This window comes from Pygoscelis adeliae, unplaced genomic scaffold (assembly GCF_000699105.1).
Source record: "Pygoscelis adeliae isolate BGI_AS28 unplaced genomic scaffold, ASM69910v1 Scaffold32, whole genome shotgun sequence".
NCBI classification, from domain to species: domain Eukaryota; kingdom Metazoa; phylum Chordata; class Aves; order Sphenisciformes; family Spheniscidae; genus Pygoscelis; species Pygoscelis adeliae.
Window position 1 is genome coordinate 1,700,602 of NW_008824368.1, and position 19,102 is coordinate 1,719,703.

The 19,102-nt window shown below is 36.8% G+C and overlaps 1 protein-coding gene across 1 annotated transcript; it reads right to left on the reverse strand.

The window, feature by feature from the left end:
- Positions 1 to 631: 631 nt before the first annotated feature.
- VPS36 (vacuolar protein sorting 36 homolog (S. cerevisiae)) lies at positions 632 to 18,012 on the reverse strand. The gene is made up of 13 exons (XM_009319941.1): positions 17,948 to 18,012; positions 14,287 to 14,357; positions 12,858 to 12,972; positions 11,301 to 11,390; positions 9,834 to 9,920; positions 6,478 to 6,510; positions 6,290 to 6,367; positions 5,737 to 5,871; positions 4,727 to 4,792; positions 4,104 to 4,168; positions 3,572 to 3,656; positions 1,009 to 1,085; positions 632 to 925 (listed from the first exon to the last, which is right to left on the reverse strand). The coding sequence occupies exons 2-13, from the start codon at positions 14,346 to 14,348 to the stop codon at positions 832 to 834; spliced, it is 987 nt and encodes a 328-aa protein (XP_009318216.1). The 5' UTR covers positions 14,349 to 14,357; positions 17,948 to 18,012; the 3' UTR covers positions 632 to 831.
- Between the last annotated feature and the right edge of the window lie 1,090 nt (positions 18,013 to 19,102).

A 19,102-nucleotide genomic window follows, 5' to 3' on the forward strand; every position in this document is an offset into this window, starting at 1 on the left:
TCATTAGAAGTACAAGATACAAAACAAGCACATTGAAGCACAGAGTCTGGTAGAGTGACAGGAGGCTACTACACTCTGCTGTGTAAAGACAGGGCAGAGAAAGGGCACCCGAACTGCAACATAATGAGACAGGAAGGAAGATGGCAAGGAAAAAGAAGGGAGGAAGTCTGTGCTAACAATGCTTCTATCTGAGATATTAGCATAAGACATGACAAAATAAACACCGTGTTTTCTAGATTCACATAACATATGTTAATCTCTCCTGCAGCAAGTTCTTTCTGTCTCAAAGTACAAGAACCCCAAGATCCTCTCTTAGAACACTGTCCATCACTTCAGGGAGAAGGGGTTATTCTACACTGGTTTGTTCCTTATACCTTGGTACACACCAAAGTCACTTCTCTTATCACTACGGATACATCTGTCTGCTTTGTTGCTCTAGACATAAACAAACTGAAATTGGAGTATGTAGTAACCTGTCTTCTGGATGCCGACCCTCATGGCAGACTACAGGGATATTCTCTCCACTTTCACTTGTGTGGAATCTTCATCTGACTTCTCTCGAAATGAGAAACTACAGAGCACATCAAATAAAACTTGAAACATGAGCTAGCCGGCTTGAGACAATTAACATGCTTCTGACTTAGTGATTCCTATTTCCTTGCAGTTCCACGTAAGAGGATTCAGCACTTGAAATACCTGAGAATGGTAAAGCATTGCAATGTTCATCACTGTTGCAGTTGACTAAAAATAAAAATTTTAAAGTCTGTTGGAAGGGTTCTGCCCTCTGCTCTCTTGTTCAACTGCTACGTAACAAGTTGTACACAAACTACATTAGCTTTGTGTCAGAAATAAATTTGGGTAGAATCTTAAGCCTTCCACTGAATCATCTCTGCAAAGATGGCCCATCTTTTCAGCAAGAAGCAGCCTAGAGAAAGCAAAAGAAGACGTGCTGTATTACATGAGGACGACATGATAATGAAGGCATTAAACACAGCAATTATTACTTACCTTTCTTTGGCTAAGAGAACAGACATCCCCACCAGCTTAGCAAACTCGTCAGCTGTGAGAGAACCCTTTTCAGATACCTGTCAAAAAACAAACACAGATAAACAAACTATGGCATTAAAAGAACCATGAAGTTCTCTCAGCAACAGAATCAGGTCTAGCCTTGCAAAGTGATAAATTGGTAGCAAATCCCTTGTGAAGACAACTAGTTTGTTTGCATTTTTAAAAAGTACAAATAATTATGAGTATTTCCCCTTAAAAATACCTCTTCTGTGTCCTGGGAAAATTGCCAAGTATAAAAAAAAGGAACGTAGAAAAGAGTTAAATCTGTAAAAAAATCACATGGTACCCTTTCCTTCGGGTTTTTTAAAAGATGCCTTGGGATAAGATGAGCGCAAAAATTAGAATAGCTCAGACAGCAGTATACTGTCACAATCAGTATTTACGCAGCCCAACTATACTAAGTGACTCTGCAAACAGTGAAGCCTAAATGAGGAAATAAAAGACCTGTTCAGGGCAGGTCATCGATTTACAAATTTAAGTCATCTCAGATGGAAGTGGAGAATTTGAGTTTAATGGGATTTAAAATATCCCCACTGCCTATAGAAAAATCCCCAAACCTTAGTAGTCCACCCTATGTTATGGCATACTAGAGGGATCAGTAAAAGAGACCATCACGTTCAATTGACACAAAAGATAGGTTCAGTCTTGGGACTCAAAACTTTGGCCCCATTGTCTCAACCACGCTAATACATGCTAAAATGAAACCTTCTCACACAGGTTAGACATGTGGATGCTTAAAATATTAGATATGAAGTCCAGACTTATTACTGCATTGAACTTCCCAGATAAACATGTTCTATTACCCTACAAATTAATAATTCTTCCATTTCTCCATTGCTTCAGATTCAAGCAAACTTGTAAATCCAGATGTAGTTGCCATTTCCTGCTTCCCACATAACTGGGTGGGGAGGAGTCTATTCTGTGTCATTTGCAGCAGTAGTCTTTTTACAGAAACTCAGATTAAATTAGTCCTAACTTGAGATTTTATGAAGCTAAGTGATCAAATCTGAGTAATGGAAGTCAGCTATACAATCTAATATGCACATGGGTGATTAATCATCTTTCCTTCCCAAACCACTACTCTCCTCAAGGGTGACTTTGGGTTCCTTTGGCTTCCATGTCATTTCCTGTCTTCACCAGCCGTTCAAAACCACATGTCCCTCCTGTCTGAAACCCTGCGACTTCCTTTCACTTCTTCCCAGAAGTTTCATGTTACTGTACATTATACATTAAGTACAGGGTGCTTTTGGCCACAAGTCTAATCTCATCTTCCCTTTCCCTTATGGGCTAGCCTTCCTCATTCAAAGCCTCGCCCTTACATTTTTCTATGGAGTCCAAGTCTCGTATTATGAAAAGAAAAGAAAAAAGGCACTTCAGTAATAAATCCACCATCTGTTGCTTTTTGTAGTTGACCTCATTTGTTATCAAGAAAAGGTTTTTCCTTTCCTTTCAAAGAGATAAGCACTCTTACTGAAGGCAACAAATCAATTAGAAACCAAAAATAATCAGAAAAAAACTAAAATGGACTAGGTATTTTTCTGTAAATATAAGAAAACAAACTGAAAGGATTAACATACATTGAAAGATTTAAGCATTTAAGTTTTGATAATTTAGGATGGAATCTTTTAGATGGCTATATACACTTCTCTTATCTAAAAATCTTTTTGATGAGAGAAAGCTATACGGTAACAATCATGCAAAACGCACTGAAGAGTCTACCTCATGTATCAAGTGAAAGGGTGTCTGTGATAGCTCTACTTTTTCTTGACTGCCCAAGTCAAAGTCCTCTTTGACTTTGATGTTTAACTCTGGATACACTGAATCAGCCTTTACTCAACGAAAACCAAAAAAAAAATTACATCCCACTGAAAAAGACACAGGAAAATGAATCAAATAATGGGATAGCAGGACTTTAAAGAGTCCAGACGTAGCAAGACCACAAAGGTTTACCACGCTGAGCAATTTATACAATTTTTTTTTCCTGATGAAGCTAGCTTAATTCTATACGCACTACTCTCCAACTGAGCGCTCTTCACAGCAGCAAACTCAGTACAAGATGTTACACATACAATGTTCTATTTCATGAAATAAACCCAAACCAAACAACCGCCTATATCGACATTTAAGAGCTACTTTCACTGCCTTCAAGCACATTGTGTACAGTGTCTGAAGTCTGCTTCTGTTAAATTAAGTGCTTAATATATGCCATGAATTTCATTCTACAGTGCAAAATATTTGGAGGAAGGTTGAAGGTTAACGAAGTTTGAAAAGAGATGGAAAAGTGATTTATTCCTTAAGAAGAAAGCAATGACTAAGATTATTGCCTGCACAGCACTTTGAAGATGAAAAGTGCTATTTAAGTATTACTGTTAGAAGATTTGGAAGCTGAATATTTTGTATTTCAAAACCTCAAAAGGAAATCCTGTATCTCAAGTTTTTCTACCTAATGTGTTTAAATTTCCCCACCACGGTCAGAACACTGAAGGAAATGAAGGACACTTACTGTCTCTAAAGCAGAAGCTACCATTTCCTCTTCGTTATGAGACTGGAGTTCAATCACCATCACACCACTGTCAAATATCCGAAGCCTAAAATCAAAAGAGAGAGTCAAAGTAATTAAAAGCCCTGTGCACATCACCTACGGTCACATTTCTAATGCATCCACACCTATAACCACATTACAAAAGGGGGAGAAAAAAAAAGCTCTGTAAAATGAACTTAACATTAAAAGCATCTTCAAAATCTGAAGAGACTGAGAAGAGCAGGGCATGTGTCTGGGCTTAGTTAAACACCGTCCCCAGTCTGAAAAAAACGTATTGGAAGTGAAAAGAATATTGTCTTCCTAGTAAAGTGAACCATGGTTAAAAATTCGTATTTTAATGTAGAGTGGATGTTGGTGCATACAGCAGCATCCTTTAAGCAAAGGATGACTTTGTTTAAAACAAATCTACTGCAGGTAAAATATAAAGTCATCCAAGCACCATGGTCTGACTTGTGAGTGCCATGTTTTATTAATACATCTGTAAAGCTCTTACCTTAGTGGTAATTTCAGTGACTCCAGCATCTTACAAGCATTTACTAAATCTTCTGGTGACAGCAACTATTAAAACAGTAAAACATACTTATTCACAGCTTGCATTGAAAGTATACAGCATAACACCAAGCCAACCAGTTTTAGTAACTACAGCTATAAAATATAACAGGTTACACAATATTGTTCATTTTCTTCCCTTCTATTGTCCAGTTTATTTTCTTGGCTTCTGTGCTCCTTTCTGTTCCCTTACTATGTGTTCTATAATAATCCTTCTTGCCTTGTTTACAGAAAGAATTGATGCATTTTGTAAAAAAAAAAAAATTACCATTCTTTAGTATTCTCTGTCCTTTCAGTTTTCTTTCCAGATAAGGATGGATTTTCCCTTTTATATGCTATTATAAAAAGCAGCACACAGTATGACAACTTACAGAGGATACATAAACATTACATGGAAGAAGGAGAAAGGAAAAAGGTAAAACCCCTAATTTTAATAAAGGGCTGATCACTTCATGCTGTTAGACAGGTAGAGTGAACAATTGGTAGGGAACATTTTTACCCTTTTTCTTTTATTACCTTATCACTGAAGTACATTTTATAAAATACTTAATAAAACCAATTTCTCACCTCTAATCCTCGTGCGCGATTTACCAGACAGTACACTTCTGTAAGTGACATGATCCCTCCTCGCTCCTGTGTTAAGCACAAGACTGGTAAGAGAAATAGCGTTGATCTAGTAAACACAGTATCTCAACTTGCATTTGACTGATTAAACAGGTAAAACAGACGAGCTAAATGATGGGCCTTAATGAAAAAAACTACCCAGGCAATACCACGTATTTCTAGCATGAGAGGTAAGTTGTTATATTATATCTTTCTCCAATCATTTTAAAATGCAAAACAGTGATACTACATCCGAAGACTGTGAATTACTTTGATTTTAAAGCAGAGAATAAATCACAGGAACAAGGAATTTCAATATATTAAACCTATCAATCAATTTAGCGTTTTTGTTTTTCAGACACACTCAGTTTTCCATTCTGATCATAGTAGCACATAGCTTTCACAAAAATACTGTAATATGTATGTGTTTACTTAGTAGACATATAGCCTTATAAGTTGCAACTTGAAATCTAACTTTTTGGTGAGGATCCTGAATTCTGTAATAGCGTCAGATAAATTAAAATATGAGATATTACTTGAGGGGGGGGGGTAATCCATGTAATAACTCTGTACTATATTTGCAAAATATGTAATTTTTAAGCAGTTTAAAGACTGACTACTTATATTTTCAAAGTCAGTGTTGTTTCACTCTTTCTTTAAAAAAGTAATATTCTGCAGCAAGGGATGAATACAGGGCTGTTCAAATAGAAGAAAGACTGCTAGTATGAGTTTCTAAATATCACTGATATTTCGCAAATTGGAAGTTGAGATGGCATTACTCCAAAGAAAAATTCTTACTTATATTTAAACTTTCTTATTCACAAAGAGGATATATATTCCTTCCATAAACATTGAATATGAGGCTGTGCTGCAAAACCTGAGGCTATAAAGAGGCACAGTACTACAGCCAAAACGCATTTACACCAAAATTCAGCAACACACAGAAAATGCTGGTGCAAAATTAGGTACTTTACCTCTAACGGTGTCTGCAGTATTCCAGCTAGTTGCTTCGCCAGTTGCATGTGGTAATGTGTACCAGATCCATAAGTTTCCCTAGTAACTGGATTAGCTATACCCATACTCAGTAGATAGGACTTGAACCTAATAGTCTAAACAAATAAATAAATAAATAAATTTAGAAGTACATCAGCTAGTGAATGAGTCTGGTTTTTAAAAGTCTTTGATTTTATTACTATAAGACAGTTTTGGTGAATAAATCCATTCAGTTTACTACCAATAAAGTCAATTACTAGCAAAGAGAAGGCAAGACTTAATACAATTTATTTTTGACCAATAAAGGTCAAAAATACAAAAATTTACACAAAGGCAGTAAAATCTTTACTTTTAAGAAAGGGTCAAAAGAAAAACTAACACTAAACAACTAAGTAACTTTTACTTTATGTAGAATTCAAACACACAAAAAAACAACCATGAAGTGTTCTTTATTAACATTACATGTATTAAATGGATAGCTTTTTGCTTTGCATAGGAACATTTCTGTTGACTTTAAAAACAAAATTCATTTACCTCATCCTCAGTGATGTCACCTTGTTTTTCTTTAATCTTATTAGCTATTGACTTGGATAACTCCACCATTTCCTTAGCCTATCGAGAAAGACACATAAATAAGTCAACTTTCAGCTCAACAGAGAAAAGCATGCTTAAAACTGAGAAAACAAGCATAAGTCTACTTGGGTAAGTGACACATGCCATACCTTCTCCATTAGTTTGCTAAGATCCTCAAAAGCCTGAAATGAAAAGCAGACACCGCACATCAGTACAATTACAGCATTCAGCTTCATGGATACAGTGAGCTGTCTTTGCCCACCTATCCAAGCTATTTGTAAGAGCTGCTATCCCTTTAGATGTTACAGTGTGAGATATTATATATAATTGGTTGATGTATCTGTTTTATATGAGGTCTTAAAATCAAAATTATACAATCCATAAACAACAAAGAATGAAGAAAAGAATCAATCACACGCTTTTCTAGTATGTAAACGCTAGTTCAATATGATTTATGAAGTCCATATGATAGGAAACAACAATGAGATACTGAGGCCCAGAAAAGATTAAACTGTCCAAGTTTATTATGCTCTCCTAAAAGCTGGGGGAAGGTTTCTTGGTGGTGATGGTAGGTTTTCTTCCAACAGTTAACCCTCAACTCAAGGAGATCTATTGTTACTGGCCAGCAGCAAGCCAGCTGTAAAGCTACAGAAGTACTCCTCCTGACAAGACAGACAACTTTACTTTAATCAGTAGATGTTACTAAGTTAGTAAGAAACAGTCATTTCAAATGAGCAAGGAAGAGGGTATATGCTTTCACATGTACGCTTAACTGAAGAGACAAAACCTCTGAAAATGTGTGGCAACATCTCTTCATTCAAGTATCGCATACATAGGAACAGTGGTGCTACCATAATAAACAAAAAACAGCTAAAAAGATGAAGGAAATAAGGTCCATGAGACAAATGATCAGATTTAAATAAATTAAGATAAAAACCAGATAAAAAGCATCCTCTGAAAACTCTAGTTGTTGGACCTAAAAACCAAAATACCTGCTAGAGCAAGGGAAAAAATTATTTGTACAAAACAATTTTCTTCTAGTCTAAGAAACCTTTTATTTTGTTTCCACAAAAAAATATATGTAATAAACTGGAGATCCATCATAGGACCACAATTATATCAAGTCTATTAAGCTTAGTAAACTGCTACTGTCTCAAATACAACAATTCTACAACAACCCACAAAGGGCATTTTTAGGATTAAATAAAACATACTTTTTAAAAAGCTGAAGGTATACTGAAATTAAAAAGTTTTAATAATGATAACCAACTAGCATTAAAAAATTCATGTTAAAAAAAAAAGGGAGTTAGCAACTATATTAATGCAACTATATTAAAAAGTAACTCTCATTTCTCCCATCCTCAGCAACACACATTCAGCCTTCTCACCCACTTCTCTCCAATACACGACAATATGCCCAGGTGGTCAACCTTTTCCAACAACCTTTTTTGAACAACTGGTGTGAGAAAAAATCCGGAACCTTTTCAGCTAAAGCTTGCCTGACAGCAGCACCCAGCAGCACCCAACCCCTCCAGCCACAAGTGAAGAAGGTTTTTCAGTTACAGTATGTCAAATGACCAGAGATACATCTTGCCTACAGCTTCCAGCTATTGCTTCTATGTGATTCTTAGCTTATTCTGACTAATCCCCCACTGGAAAGACACATTTTAGCAGAATTTGTGCAGGAAGACCCAATTGTTCCCACCTACATTTAGGCACTTTACTTAGAAGCTTATTGGTCTGAGATTCAACACGCGAAGAAGAGAAAGAGATGCCTCCAGCAAGGGACGGGGTTTGCTTTTCATCTGAATCCCTCCTAACGGTGCCAGTGTTTCTCCACTGACTGGAGAAGTCTAGCCTCTTAACACTTGGTACCTAAGTTAAGTATCCAAAATTAAGCGGGACAAAGCTAGGTCCAAGGGGAGAAAAGAAACTATACCACCGTATAACAATAATCTACCACTATCAGAACAAAAGCTTCTCTTTGGAATATTTCTTCTTACTTCCTAATCTGCCAAATTCAATAATTTACAATAGATTTCCCAATCTCTAGTGTAAATCAAAGTCCTTCTACTGTTCTTGTATATGATATCAACAAAAAGTTTTCTAACAAGGCTTTTCTCAGCTTATTTCTAATCTCTATAACCTGCATGAAAACATCATTCATCAAAAGAACCCTAGATTTAGCTAAATAAACAGCATGCTGTGTCTAACTCCTCCTCTGCCTGACTCACCGAGGGCAGGCCTGGAAACAAAGGGGAATGTGCACACACCTAACAGGAACTTCCTCAGATAAACAAAAGACTAAAGAACTGGATTCTTATCAGCAGTGAACAGCAGATGCAGGAAGCCTTTTCCTGGAAGCCAGGGCACCACTTTTTAAATTAAGTCATTTATAACATTCAAAGCTGGAGGAAGGCAGGATTTTACAAGCCATGGTTTTCCTCCGTTCATACAACACGTATAAATGGATTTTTTTTACTCTCTGACAAAGCTACTAAAGGAAAAAATAACTAGACAATACCTTTTGAACTATATACACATGCATGTAACCACAATACCTTTTGAACTACACACAGAACTTCATTCATTATGTTCCTCATAAACAGAAAGGAAAAAGTTTAATGCTACCAGTATCTGAAACAGCATGCGGCGGCCTGCAAAGATACTGTAATTTTCTATAATGTATCAGAGCAGTGAACGCCTTTTGTATTGTGGCACACAGAATCCCGTAAAGTTTTGCCACAAGAACGAATCTGTTGCATGTAGTTTATGAGAACTTCTGCATTGATCTCTACTACCAAGACAGAACCAGACTATTTTTGAGGATATTGCTCCCAGGTATATATGAAGAAATTAATTGCCTCTGTTCTCCATCAGTATTGGTACCTGGAATTCAACTCTTGTGCTGTTTCTGGGAAAAAGGATGGTCTCCATCTAGCCCAGGTATTTCGCAGATACTTGTAACATCTTGCCAATGCCTGGACTGCAGAATTTTACTGTAATTATAAGCCTAAATCTAACATTTAAAAACTCAATATTTATAAGATGAAAACCTAACTTCACCACAGTTATGTGCAGACGCTTATATCAGCGTATTCTTCTTTATATTAAATTTTCAATTGAAACCAAAATTAGCTGTAGAAAAAAGGAAGGAAACCCCCCCAAAACTTGTAAGAGTCTCTTTCTGCAGACGCCTTTGTGTTCTCCTTCCCCTGATGAAAAGTCACTGAACTCACATTTCTAATTCTACCAAAATTAATTTTATAAATACACACCATTAGCTTCAAAGAACAGTCTTCTTGAAAGGAACTGTTTAAATGAAGTACCTTTACATATATTGAAAAGCCAGTTAAACAAAGTAAAATTAACTGTAAACTATACACTCTTACTCAATTCAGACTTCTCAACAAAAACAATAGTCTCAGCTGCCCCTAAAAGAAAGTATGAATGAATGTAAATGGCTCAGACAGGTGGCTGACCTTGAAACTTCAGTAGTATTTACCTCGGAAATGTTTTTGTCAGTCTCTCTTCTTTTTTCCTCTAATTTCCTTTCGATCCCTACAATTCCTACAGCCCTTATTCTTCCTGCCTGCAAAAGAAAATAATGAAAGGAATCAAAATAGGAAATGCTAAGTTTTCTCATCTGCCTCACTGTGAAAAACCTTACATTAGAAGACAGGAAACGTTCCCGCAAAGAGCTGATATGCATATAATAGTTCATATGTTTCTTGAAAGTATTTTTTAAACCAGTGTAAAAAAATAAACAGTAAGTGTCAAGCATGTATGAATTTGCTGTAGTAGACAGATAATAAGATTATTATATTGAAGCTATTAATATGAAGATGCTTAATAGCCTGATCCAGACTGAGCATTCCAGCTCATCTCAACTAAAGCCTCCCAAGTCCATGTGAACATCAATACTAGAGCTGTGGAAATGCATAAGTGTATCTAAACATGATTACCTCGAGAAATCTAGCCTGAAGAAACATAGCCACAGAAACACAATGCTAAGTGCAGTCTAATTTACCTTGCTGAGGAGTATCAGAATGGAGATGATGGTGAACCTTTCATTTGATGCCGAATGTGTTTTAGAAAGGCTGGTACCTAAGTGGCAGTGGTGCCAGCGCTCAAATCTCTGACTGCAAAGCTTAGCATTGGTGTTAATGGTTTGCTATGACTTAAGAGTAAGAACAGGAGGTAAGGCATTTTCATTAAGTCATTCTTGACGCAGGGTACAGGCTATCCCATTGCGTTCCCAAATGCAACTATGTTTATAGGTACTACATTTGCAAAGGAGGACATAATGTGATTTGACGTTGAACAATCTTTAAATCATCCTATTTCATTCATATAGTACTATATGTTCAATATATTCATGTATTCATATACAGCAACATCTACGTGTTTATCAGTTTGTAACCTAGAAGTATGCAGACAGATAAAGAAGGCAATCTAACGTATGACAGAGATTCTCCATAACAACTGTCCATTTAGAATATACATTTAAATCAAACATATATAGGTTCCAGAGTTATATAAAAGTTACATGTTATATATCTGACTTCCAGCCACAAAAAATAAAACAGAAAAGAAATCCCAATCAAGACCAAAAATCTCTCAGCTTCATTAGATCTCTCATGATGAATAAAATTATATGCAAATATATATATATAAAATATTTGCATAATTATGTGAGTGTGTGTCTGACTACATACAAAAAATGGAGCTCATTATCAACTATTCAAGTCTAAATACACTCAAGGAAGAGAGGCCACAGTGTTCTAGATCAGGTGAAAACTGCAACGGAGAAACTAATTTATGCCAGTGAAGAAATAGGCAAAGTAAAGCTGAATTCCCACATGTGCCCACGGTGTTGGTTAGAGAGGCATGCCAGATGCAGTATATGGAGGCGGCAAGAAGTGGAAACAAGAGATTACATACAGATTCTGCTCAGAAGCTCTGCACACACCTGTGGATCCTTGTTAACTTGAATGGTCTGACCAGTAGGCATGTTCTCCCACCTCCTTTGGGTGATTTCTTCCGATAATCGTCTATAGAACTGCAAACATTAGAGAGTGACAACAGACGTTTCATAAACTGTGCAGAGTACCTCTGGGTATTTTTAGCATCTTGGTGGTAGATGAAATAAACTTCACTGTAAGACAAAGCATGGTAACACCTACACATCCACAGTACAACACTCATTATCTGGAAATTCTTAATGTCCAATCTTCAAAAATACACACATTAGAGGAGGAGCCATGTAGTTAATAGTCAAACTCGCGTAAGTACTTCTATTGTAAAATACTTTTTTCAGATATTCAAAATGTTCCAAAACATGCTAAAGTTAAAAATGTCGAGGTTTGCTCAAAGGCATGCTTTTAAAAGGAAGGAAAGTTGAACAATCTAATTGCTATTGATCTGTTAATTCAACAATTTAAAGACAACCACACAGATCAATTACACTTATTTGTTTATTGCTAGTACTGGAAGGAGGCATTAGTTAATTAGCTAACAGTAAGTGTATCCCACTGACCAAAATCCAGAAAGAAAACCTACTCCATTCTTATAGTTGTTCAGAGTTCACAGGAAAGCATTCTGAAGTCATAAAGAAAAGATCTGGAGAGTCACTGATATGCTAGGTAACCAGTTAGCATAGTAAGTTTGCTTTTCAGACACGAACATTAACATTAAAATAAATAAGGTCATGATTAGGCAAAACACATATACAATTATAACTAGGCATAAATCTACACTCGTCCTAAGCTGAAAACTGCTCACAAAGAAATGAAAGTGAGTCTGATCAAGCACGTGCATTTGTAAGACATTTATAACTAATTCAAATTGAAAATCTGATTTTCTGCAGTGAACAGGTACAGCTTTTTTCATTGTTCAAGTTAAAGTTCTTAGTCTCTTCAAGTGAGGATCTTATACTGTGAAATTTCTTTACAGACTGCAATTCCTTTGTTTTTAGGATAAGCCTTCTTTTAAAAATATATTACATTTTTTTAGAATGCTCAATGCCTTTGAGATTTGGTGTATGTAAAAGAAATATTTATAAAACATAAAATGAAACACAGCTCTGAAGCAACAAAAAGTGTTCAGCAATAAAATTTGAGAGATGATTAGGAATAAGTTGCTTGATTCCTGTTCAGTAGATGGTTAGCTACAAAGAAACATCTTTTAGTCTGTTAAACATTTAACAGATTTCAGAGACATCATTTTGGAAAATCCTGTGTTCAATTTAGAAGATTAAAAAAGGAAGTATAAGATTATATTAAAACTACTAAAATAAGGACAAAGCCTAATAATGCCTCTTGACATTTTTGGAGCTCTGTTTGCATTATTTAAGCAAAGTACAGAACCCTGAAGGCTCGTAGTGTTTGTCTTCAAAAGGGATGTATTGAAAAAGCTCCACCTCAAAAGTAAACATGGAAAGATCATGGAAAATTATCACTAACGCAGCAAGAGGAGAAAAGCATGTCCAAAGATCTGATATGCTGGGCTTGCATGGTGCAAAACTTACCTCAATCTGCCCATGTTCTTTGAAGGAAAGTTTGATGTAGGAATATTTGCTGCTTTGGAATGGACCAGGCTCTTTGTTTGAAGAAGCAGGATGAAGATGAACTACTATTTTGGCACTAAGAAAAAGTTAAAGGAAGGAGAAGAGGCAGCTTTCTGTAATATCTAAAAAAAATATTTCTACAGTCAAAGTTAACCATTTAATCAAAACTTCTATTAACTTTATCTCACATAAGAGCTAAAGTACATCAAATAATGCTTTACGTTTGTGCATCAACATTTAAGTATTTTGACTCAATATTATAGTAGATATTGCATAAAAACTACTATAACCTCTAAAACAGCAACATCTCACAAATTTAAAATGTACCCACCATCAATTCTTAAGAAATAAACATAACAAATTTTAACATTTCAAGCAATAATTTTTGAAAAATCTTTTAGTTAAGATAAAAAACTAATCGTCGAGTAGTCGTTTGTTTTGGCTTTTGACTTGCAATAACTACTGCCAAAATACGCTATCTTTTTCACAGGAAAACAAAAGGTCTCAATATTATGTTTAATCTATCCCACTTGTATATGTCACTTGCGAACACTGTATGTGAATATGTCCAAAACCAACATTCAAAGGTAACGTGCATGGAAATAACAGTCTAAAATGACACCTACCACCAAAACAAACTTTGAGATAGCATTATTTTAGGAACATAACAGACTGCTATCACAGCATGACTACAGGTCTGCCATTCCCATTTCATTTTACTGATACTTTTTTCATGGGTCTTTATTTATTTGACTTCTCCAGCATTAGTGAATTGCCTCATTTCTCCTGGATACCCCCAGCCTATTACCTTACCCATCTGACTGTAGGCTGCAAGCAGATGTCAACTACATATGTATTTCTCCAGTTAATATTTTTTTCTCTGTTTCTTGTGAAACTTCTTTATACACATCCCATACCGAATTAGGTATTCAAGAGAGTGGAAGCACTTGAGTTCTTTCTAACCTTTGCTAGCATTTCCATGCTCAAAATCAATCATATGGTCAGGAAAAGCCATATAATACAGGATCTGGCAGAGTTTCTATCCCCAACCAGTTCTGTGGCACAAAAGACTAAAATTAGCTTTCAAATTTAGATCCAGCAAAATCACTGTTGTCATTTATGACTAATCAAATGAAAATGGCAAGCTAGAACACATACTTGTTTAGTGATTACAAGACAGTTATTTAACAAATCACATCAAACACTGCTTTGTCATGAGTCTCTTACACATTTGATCTCAAGTGAGGGAAGCAGGTCCTTGTGGCTGTCAGTCTGGAAACCTGGATTGCAAATGGAGCCTACCATGAATTAATATATATAATCTTGGGTACCTCACATAACATGCATGGGCAAACTATCCATCGGACAAGGACAATGACTATCACCTTACCTTTTTCCTATCCCAGCTGCTTGCTCTTCAATAAAGACGATCTGAGACAGAGGTATAGCCATGCAGCACTCCTGGAACAATCAATGCAAACACAAGTGAAATTAAAGCCATATCCTGACTATTCATTCTCTAAAAGCAAGTGTTCTCTTTCTCCATTTCACAAACAGTACAGATTTCTACAGGTGCTGCCTGAGGCGCCCCATATGAAATATGATAGTAACAATAGAAACAATCTATTAAAGAGAAACGTAAGTAGAAAACTTAATATGAAGTTGAAACTGAGTTCTAGATAATAAAAAAAAAAAATCAAACTTAAGTGTCAATGTGTTGACTTTAGACACCTCAAGCTAGATTCATAGAAGGACTTGGGAATTTAACAAGTCTTTAGTATCTAAGTTAAAAATCTAAACACTAAAATTTCCACACTACTGCAGCTTATCCCTGTAGGTGCAGAATGCTCATAGGTTCTTAACATTTTTGCATTGATGTTACTTTGGGAGCTAAAACGATATCCAAAAGCACCAGTCTTTTAAGTGTTGAACGTCTGAAAAACTAGACTATCCTCTGAGTGGAACAGGAATTTCTTCATCTATCCCACACCCAAGGACTTAATCCAGCAATTGATGCATCTCAACACACATTTATTGGACTGTGCTTTAGACAAAACAAAGCAGAGCAAGAAACAAGACTGTATCCATCTGTGGGAGACTAACCCACCCAGGCTAAACTCTTTCTACATGCATTTGAGACAGAAATTGCTCAAAGGAGCAATTCAAAGCATCTAATTAGGTGCCTGGTCTTGTTTTGGTGAGTGTCCTTTAGTGAACGTTGTCTTCCGCACAATAGCTTGGTGATCAACACAGTCACCCAGAATACAGGAAACACAAGTTACATTCCCTCTTTGAACCTCTCTTCCATCTGCCATGAGGGTGTGCCTAACACCAGGTTACAATGAACACTGTTACAGGGCCCTCTCAATCCCTACTACCAAAATTGTTCCTCTTTGCATGAAATGATTAAATACTCATTAAATTGGAGATTAGGGAAGTATACATGCAGGAACTCCGACTAATAAGTAGATCTCTCATTGGGAAAAAACATGGGTTGTACTTCCTGTTCTAAAAACTCTTAATACAAGCTGTTTAGATTCTTCTATGGCTTCAGATTCTACAGTTGTTATATAGAAGAGGTTACTGTTTGTAAAACGCCCACATAGCTCTGGACACTTTAAATATAGGCAGAATGATACTTCTGTGTAAAGAAACAAAAAAAAGTTTTTGAAAATGACAAAAGGATCCAACTATTTATAGTATGTACACTGTCAAAATGATTGATTCATTTAGTTCACAGTTAGAAAGTTATGAACTTATTGTAAGCACAAGGGCTTAGAATCACCCCTTCCAGGTGAGAGAAGCAAGAGGAAGGGATATAAAAAAGAGAGATGTGTTAAAAATGCTGTGAGTTTATTTGGATATTTTTTTCTAATGTCTCATGCTCACATTATGCATGACTTTATGGTTTAAAATGTTGTACAAATCTAGCTATGTAACAAACTTAAAAGAATTACGTATTTTTTTTCCTTTGGAAATCGCTGTATTTTCTATACTGTGCAACTGCAGATGGTATGTAACAACAGCAGCTATAAAACACAGCTGTCTGTTTTTGTAAAAAGGTTTGCTATGTTAACCTAATGACTAGTGCCCCATTTATTACTGAAGTTTGCTGACACAATAAAAGCAGACTCTCTCTACAAGTTTATTCTAGGTAAGCTAGCTAAGGTTTCTAAGGCTGATGTTATATCACAGCTGAGCTTACCCAACAACTCACCATGAAAATAAAAGGGCATTGTGCTCCTCATGTTTCAATCCTAAGAGCCTGAGAAAGAATCAGCTTCATTTACCGCACTAAAAAACTTATTTGTGTACCATAGATTTAAAATTAAAAAACAAACCTGGCTCCACTGAGACAGAATTGGTCTGTATTAGATCAGAACTGGGTAATTTTTGCCCATCTCCTGGCCATATGTTTCTGCCCCTTCTCTTAATCAAGCCTGAGGCTTGTCAGAATCTTTGCTGAGTTAAATTAATTTGTTAAAAGAAAACTATTTTTCTTATCTTCCAAGTTTCTTCTCTGCTGATTTAGCAAATTCAATGATCTTGATACAAGGAATCATGTAGCCTAGGAGCAGGGGAAGTCAGGGACAAGGGATGAATGTCATCCTTTTGTTGGGAAGGAGAGAATGAGGATATGGACAGTTGTTAGACTTGCTGAAGCCATAACACTTAATGTTACTCCAAGCAAGTAAAATGTCCAAGTGAGAAGATTAGAAGCAGTGCACGTTGCAGTACATGCCCACCTGTGTCAAGAAGAGATGCTGACGAAGAAGTAAGAGATGAATTACACAGATAGTTTAGCACAACTAAATTATCTCATGCTGACTATGCAAAAAAAGTTAATTTATACAGAATAGTTCATGATCTGGACAATCAACCCCTGACTTCTTTAACAGTTACCCCATCCTGGGGACTAGCTCTTAAAACATTTTGAAAAATTTGTACTAAAAATAGTTCTCAAGTTCCTGCAAGCAATCCCTAAGGAAAAAATATATTGCTTTGCCAAATTAAGAACATCCTTCATGACCTTACCTTTAGAAGTCTCTTAGTAGCTCCCTGCTTTGGAGCAAGGATGTGATATTTGGTAGGGAATGGCCTTTGGGGTGTGAGAGGTGCTTCAGCTATCCTTGCACAAAACCAGTACAGCGGAATATAACAGGCCTTTGAAAAGTTGTCATCTGAACATGCTCTGTCTATACTTTGGTTTTCAGGGCTAAATTTCTAAATGACTGTGTCCAAAATGAGCATAATCCAACCTGGTTCTGAGGAGGACTTCTCCTTCAATTGCAGTTGCAAAGTGGTGCACGTTGTCACAGTCTATGCTTAGAGCTTTCTCTGTGTCTGTAGTCTTCCTCACCCATTTCTAGCCTGCAGTCTCAGCCTTGATGATACAAAGCGTTCAGCAGCAGTATTACACTGTAGTTCTGACACTGCCACTTAACCTCTGAGTTAATTCTCCATAGCAGTACACACAAATGTTCTGGCTTATTGAAGGGATGGTTCAGCACAAGAACAGGCAGTCGGGAAGGTAAAACCCATATACAAAGTAATACTGCCAACCAAACACATCCTATTATCACATCATGGTCTGGGACTACATGGTGGGAGTAGATGACAGGGAAACTTGGATTTGAAAACACAATGAGGCAGAAAAGGTCTCGCTAGACAAGGAGCATGGGAGAGGAGTTCACATGATGATTTGCCTGACACATTCAACTTCAGTCTCAAAACCAACAGTTTTTAGTGCGTGATACCAGACTCTTTTCTCCTCTATTTTTGTGCCACAGAAAAGGAAAATTTATATGATTTATTCCATCCCTCCTCATGTCTGCATGATCATTTTATTAAAGCAGAATTGGGTGAGAGAACATTCCTTGCACATAATTTTCTTTCCACTGTGAGCAAAAAAATGGACTAAACTTTTAAGACAAAACACACACGAAGGAAAGAAAAATCTCTCTGTGTGCAGTCTTTTCACTGCAAACTACCTGTTTTTTATTATGGAATTTACAACTGAATGACATAAAAGAGACAAAAGTGGGACTTACATGATTCTTCTGATCCCTCCAGATTAGTCTGTGTGTGCTAAGCAGTAATACTCCACTATCAAATTTCACCTAAACAGGAAAAATAAAACAACAACAGATTTAACCAGTAAGTTGCATAAATACTCATCTTGGAAATATTACGCATTATCACAACATAGCAATCAGATTCATCTAGCCAATATTTTGAGAACACTCTCTTTTTTCAGAAAACACAATAAAAGAAGTTTAAGAAACAATGGAGAAAATTAGTATAAAAGGATTAGATGGATATACACAAACTTCCTTTTTCAACTACATAAACTTTCCCCCAGGAAATCCTGAAGGATCCTCCCTCCATATGCTGTGCAAGATACACAAATATCGTATTTTAAACAGGGCTATTGGCTTTGGAACACTATTTGCTGACAAAGTAAAGTAAAAAGCAAAAATTAAGAAAGTAAATATTATACAGAAAAGCAAAGCAACCTAATAAGAAGATGCTACACAGAGCCTGAAATCTTCCAGCCTGTCACATAGGAGTATTGCTTCTATCCATTTTACTGTCGAAAAGTTATTTATCAGACAGCAATCAGCGTGTGGAAAATCTGCTAGCAAACTGCTTCCTACTTGTAAAACCTGAGGCACGTTTTTACAGTTTTTTATGAGGGTGTGCAACTACTGTGGTGTGGAAAAATGGAGAGATCAAGAGTTAGCCCAGCAGTGAAGCGAAGTTAGTAAGTGGGCAGGCTCAGGTAAGAGCGGAGGGCAAGAGAGCATTCTTCACAACCAAAGCCGAGGAGCATTTTACAGCTACCGGGATGACTCAAGTGTGAATTGTACGGCATGCCCTGCCGGTGACATCAAAGCCAACGAGGACAGCTCGCCGTGCGGAGCGACGCGGGGAAGTGCTTAGCCCCGTGCACAGGAAGCGACAGCCCCAGCAGCGCACATCAAGTTTCACGACAGTGACACCAGCTACACACGCCCTACGGGGATGCCGACCCTCCCTCCATGCGGCGCGCACCGTCCAAGGCCTTCCCCAGTGCCACAAAGCCTTGATCTCCTCCCTAACAACCTCCTTACAGAGCCAAACCCTGCCAGACCCTGGAGCAGGACATAACCGTCCTCCCACGCCTCTGACCGATGCTCCTCCCGCAGCCCAGGCCCCTTCACACC

Excerpts from the sequence above, each read along its gene's own strand:
- VPS36 (XM_009319941.1), bottom strand. The coding sequence starts at position 14,348 with ATGGCTATACCTCTGTCTCAGATCGTCTTTATTGAAGAGCAAGCAGCT. Across the intron at positions 9,921-11,300 it reads AAGTTAACAAGGATCCACAG|GCAGGAAGAATAAGGGCTGT; the intron begins GTGTGTGCAGAG and ends TTTCTTTTGCAG. Across the intron at positions 6,511-9,833 it reads CTGACAAAAACATTTCCGAG|GCTTTTGAGGATCTTAGCAA; the intron begins GTAAATACTACT and ends TTTTCATTTCAG.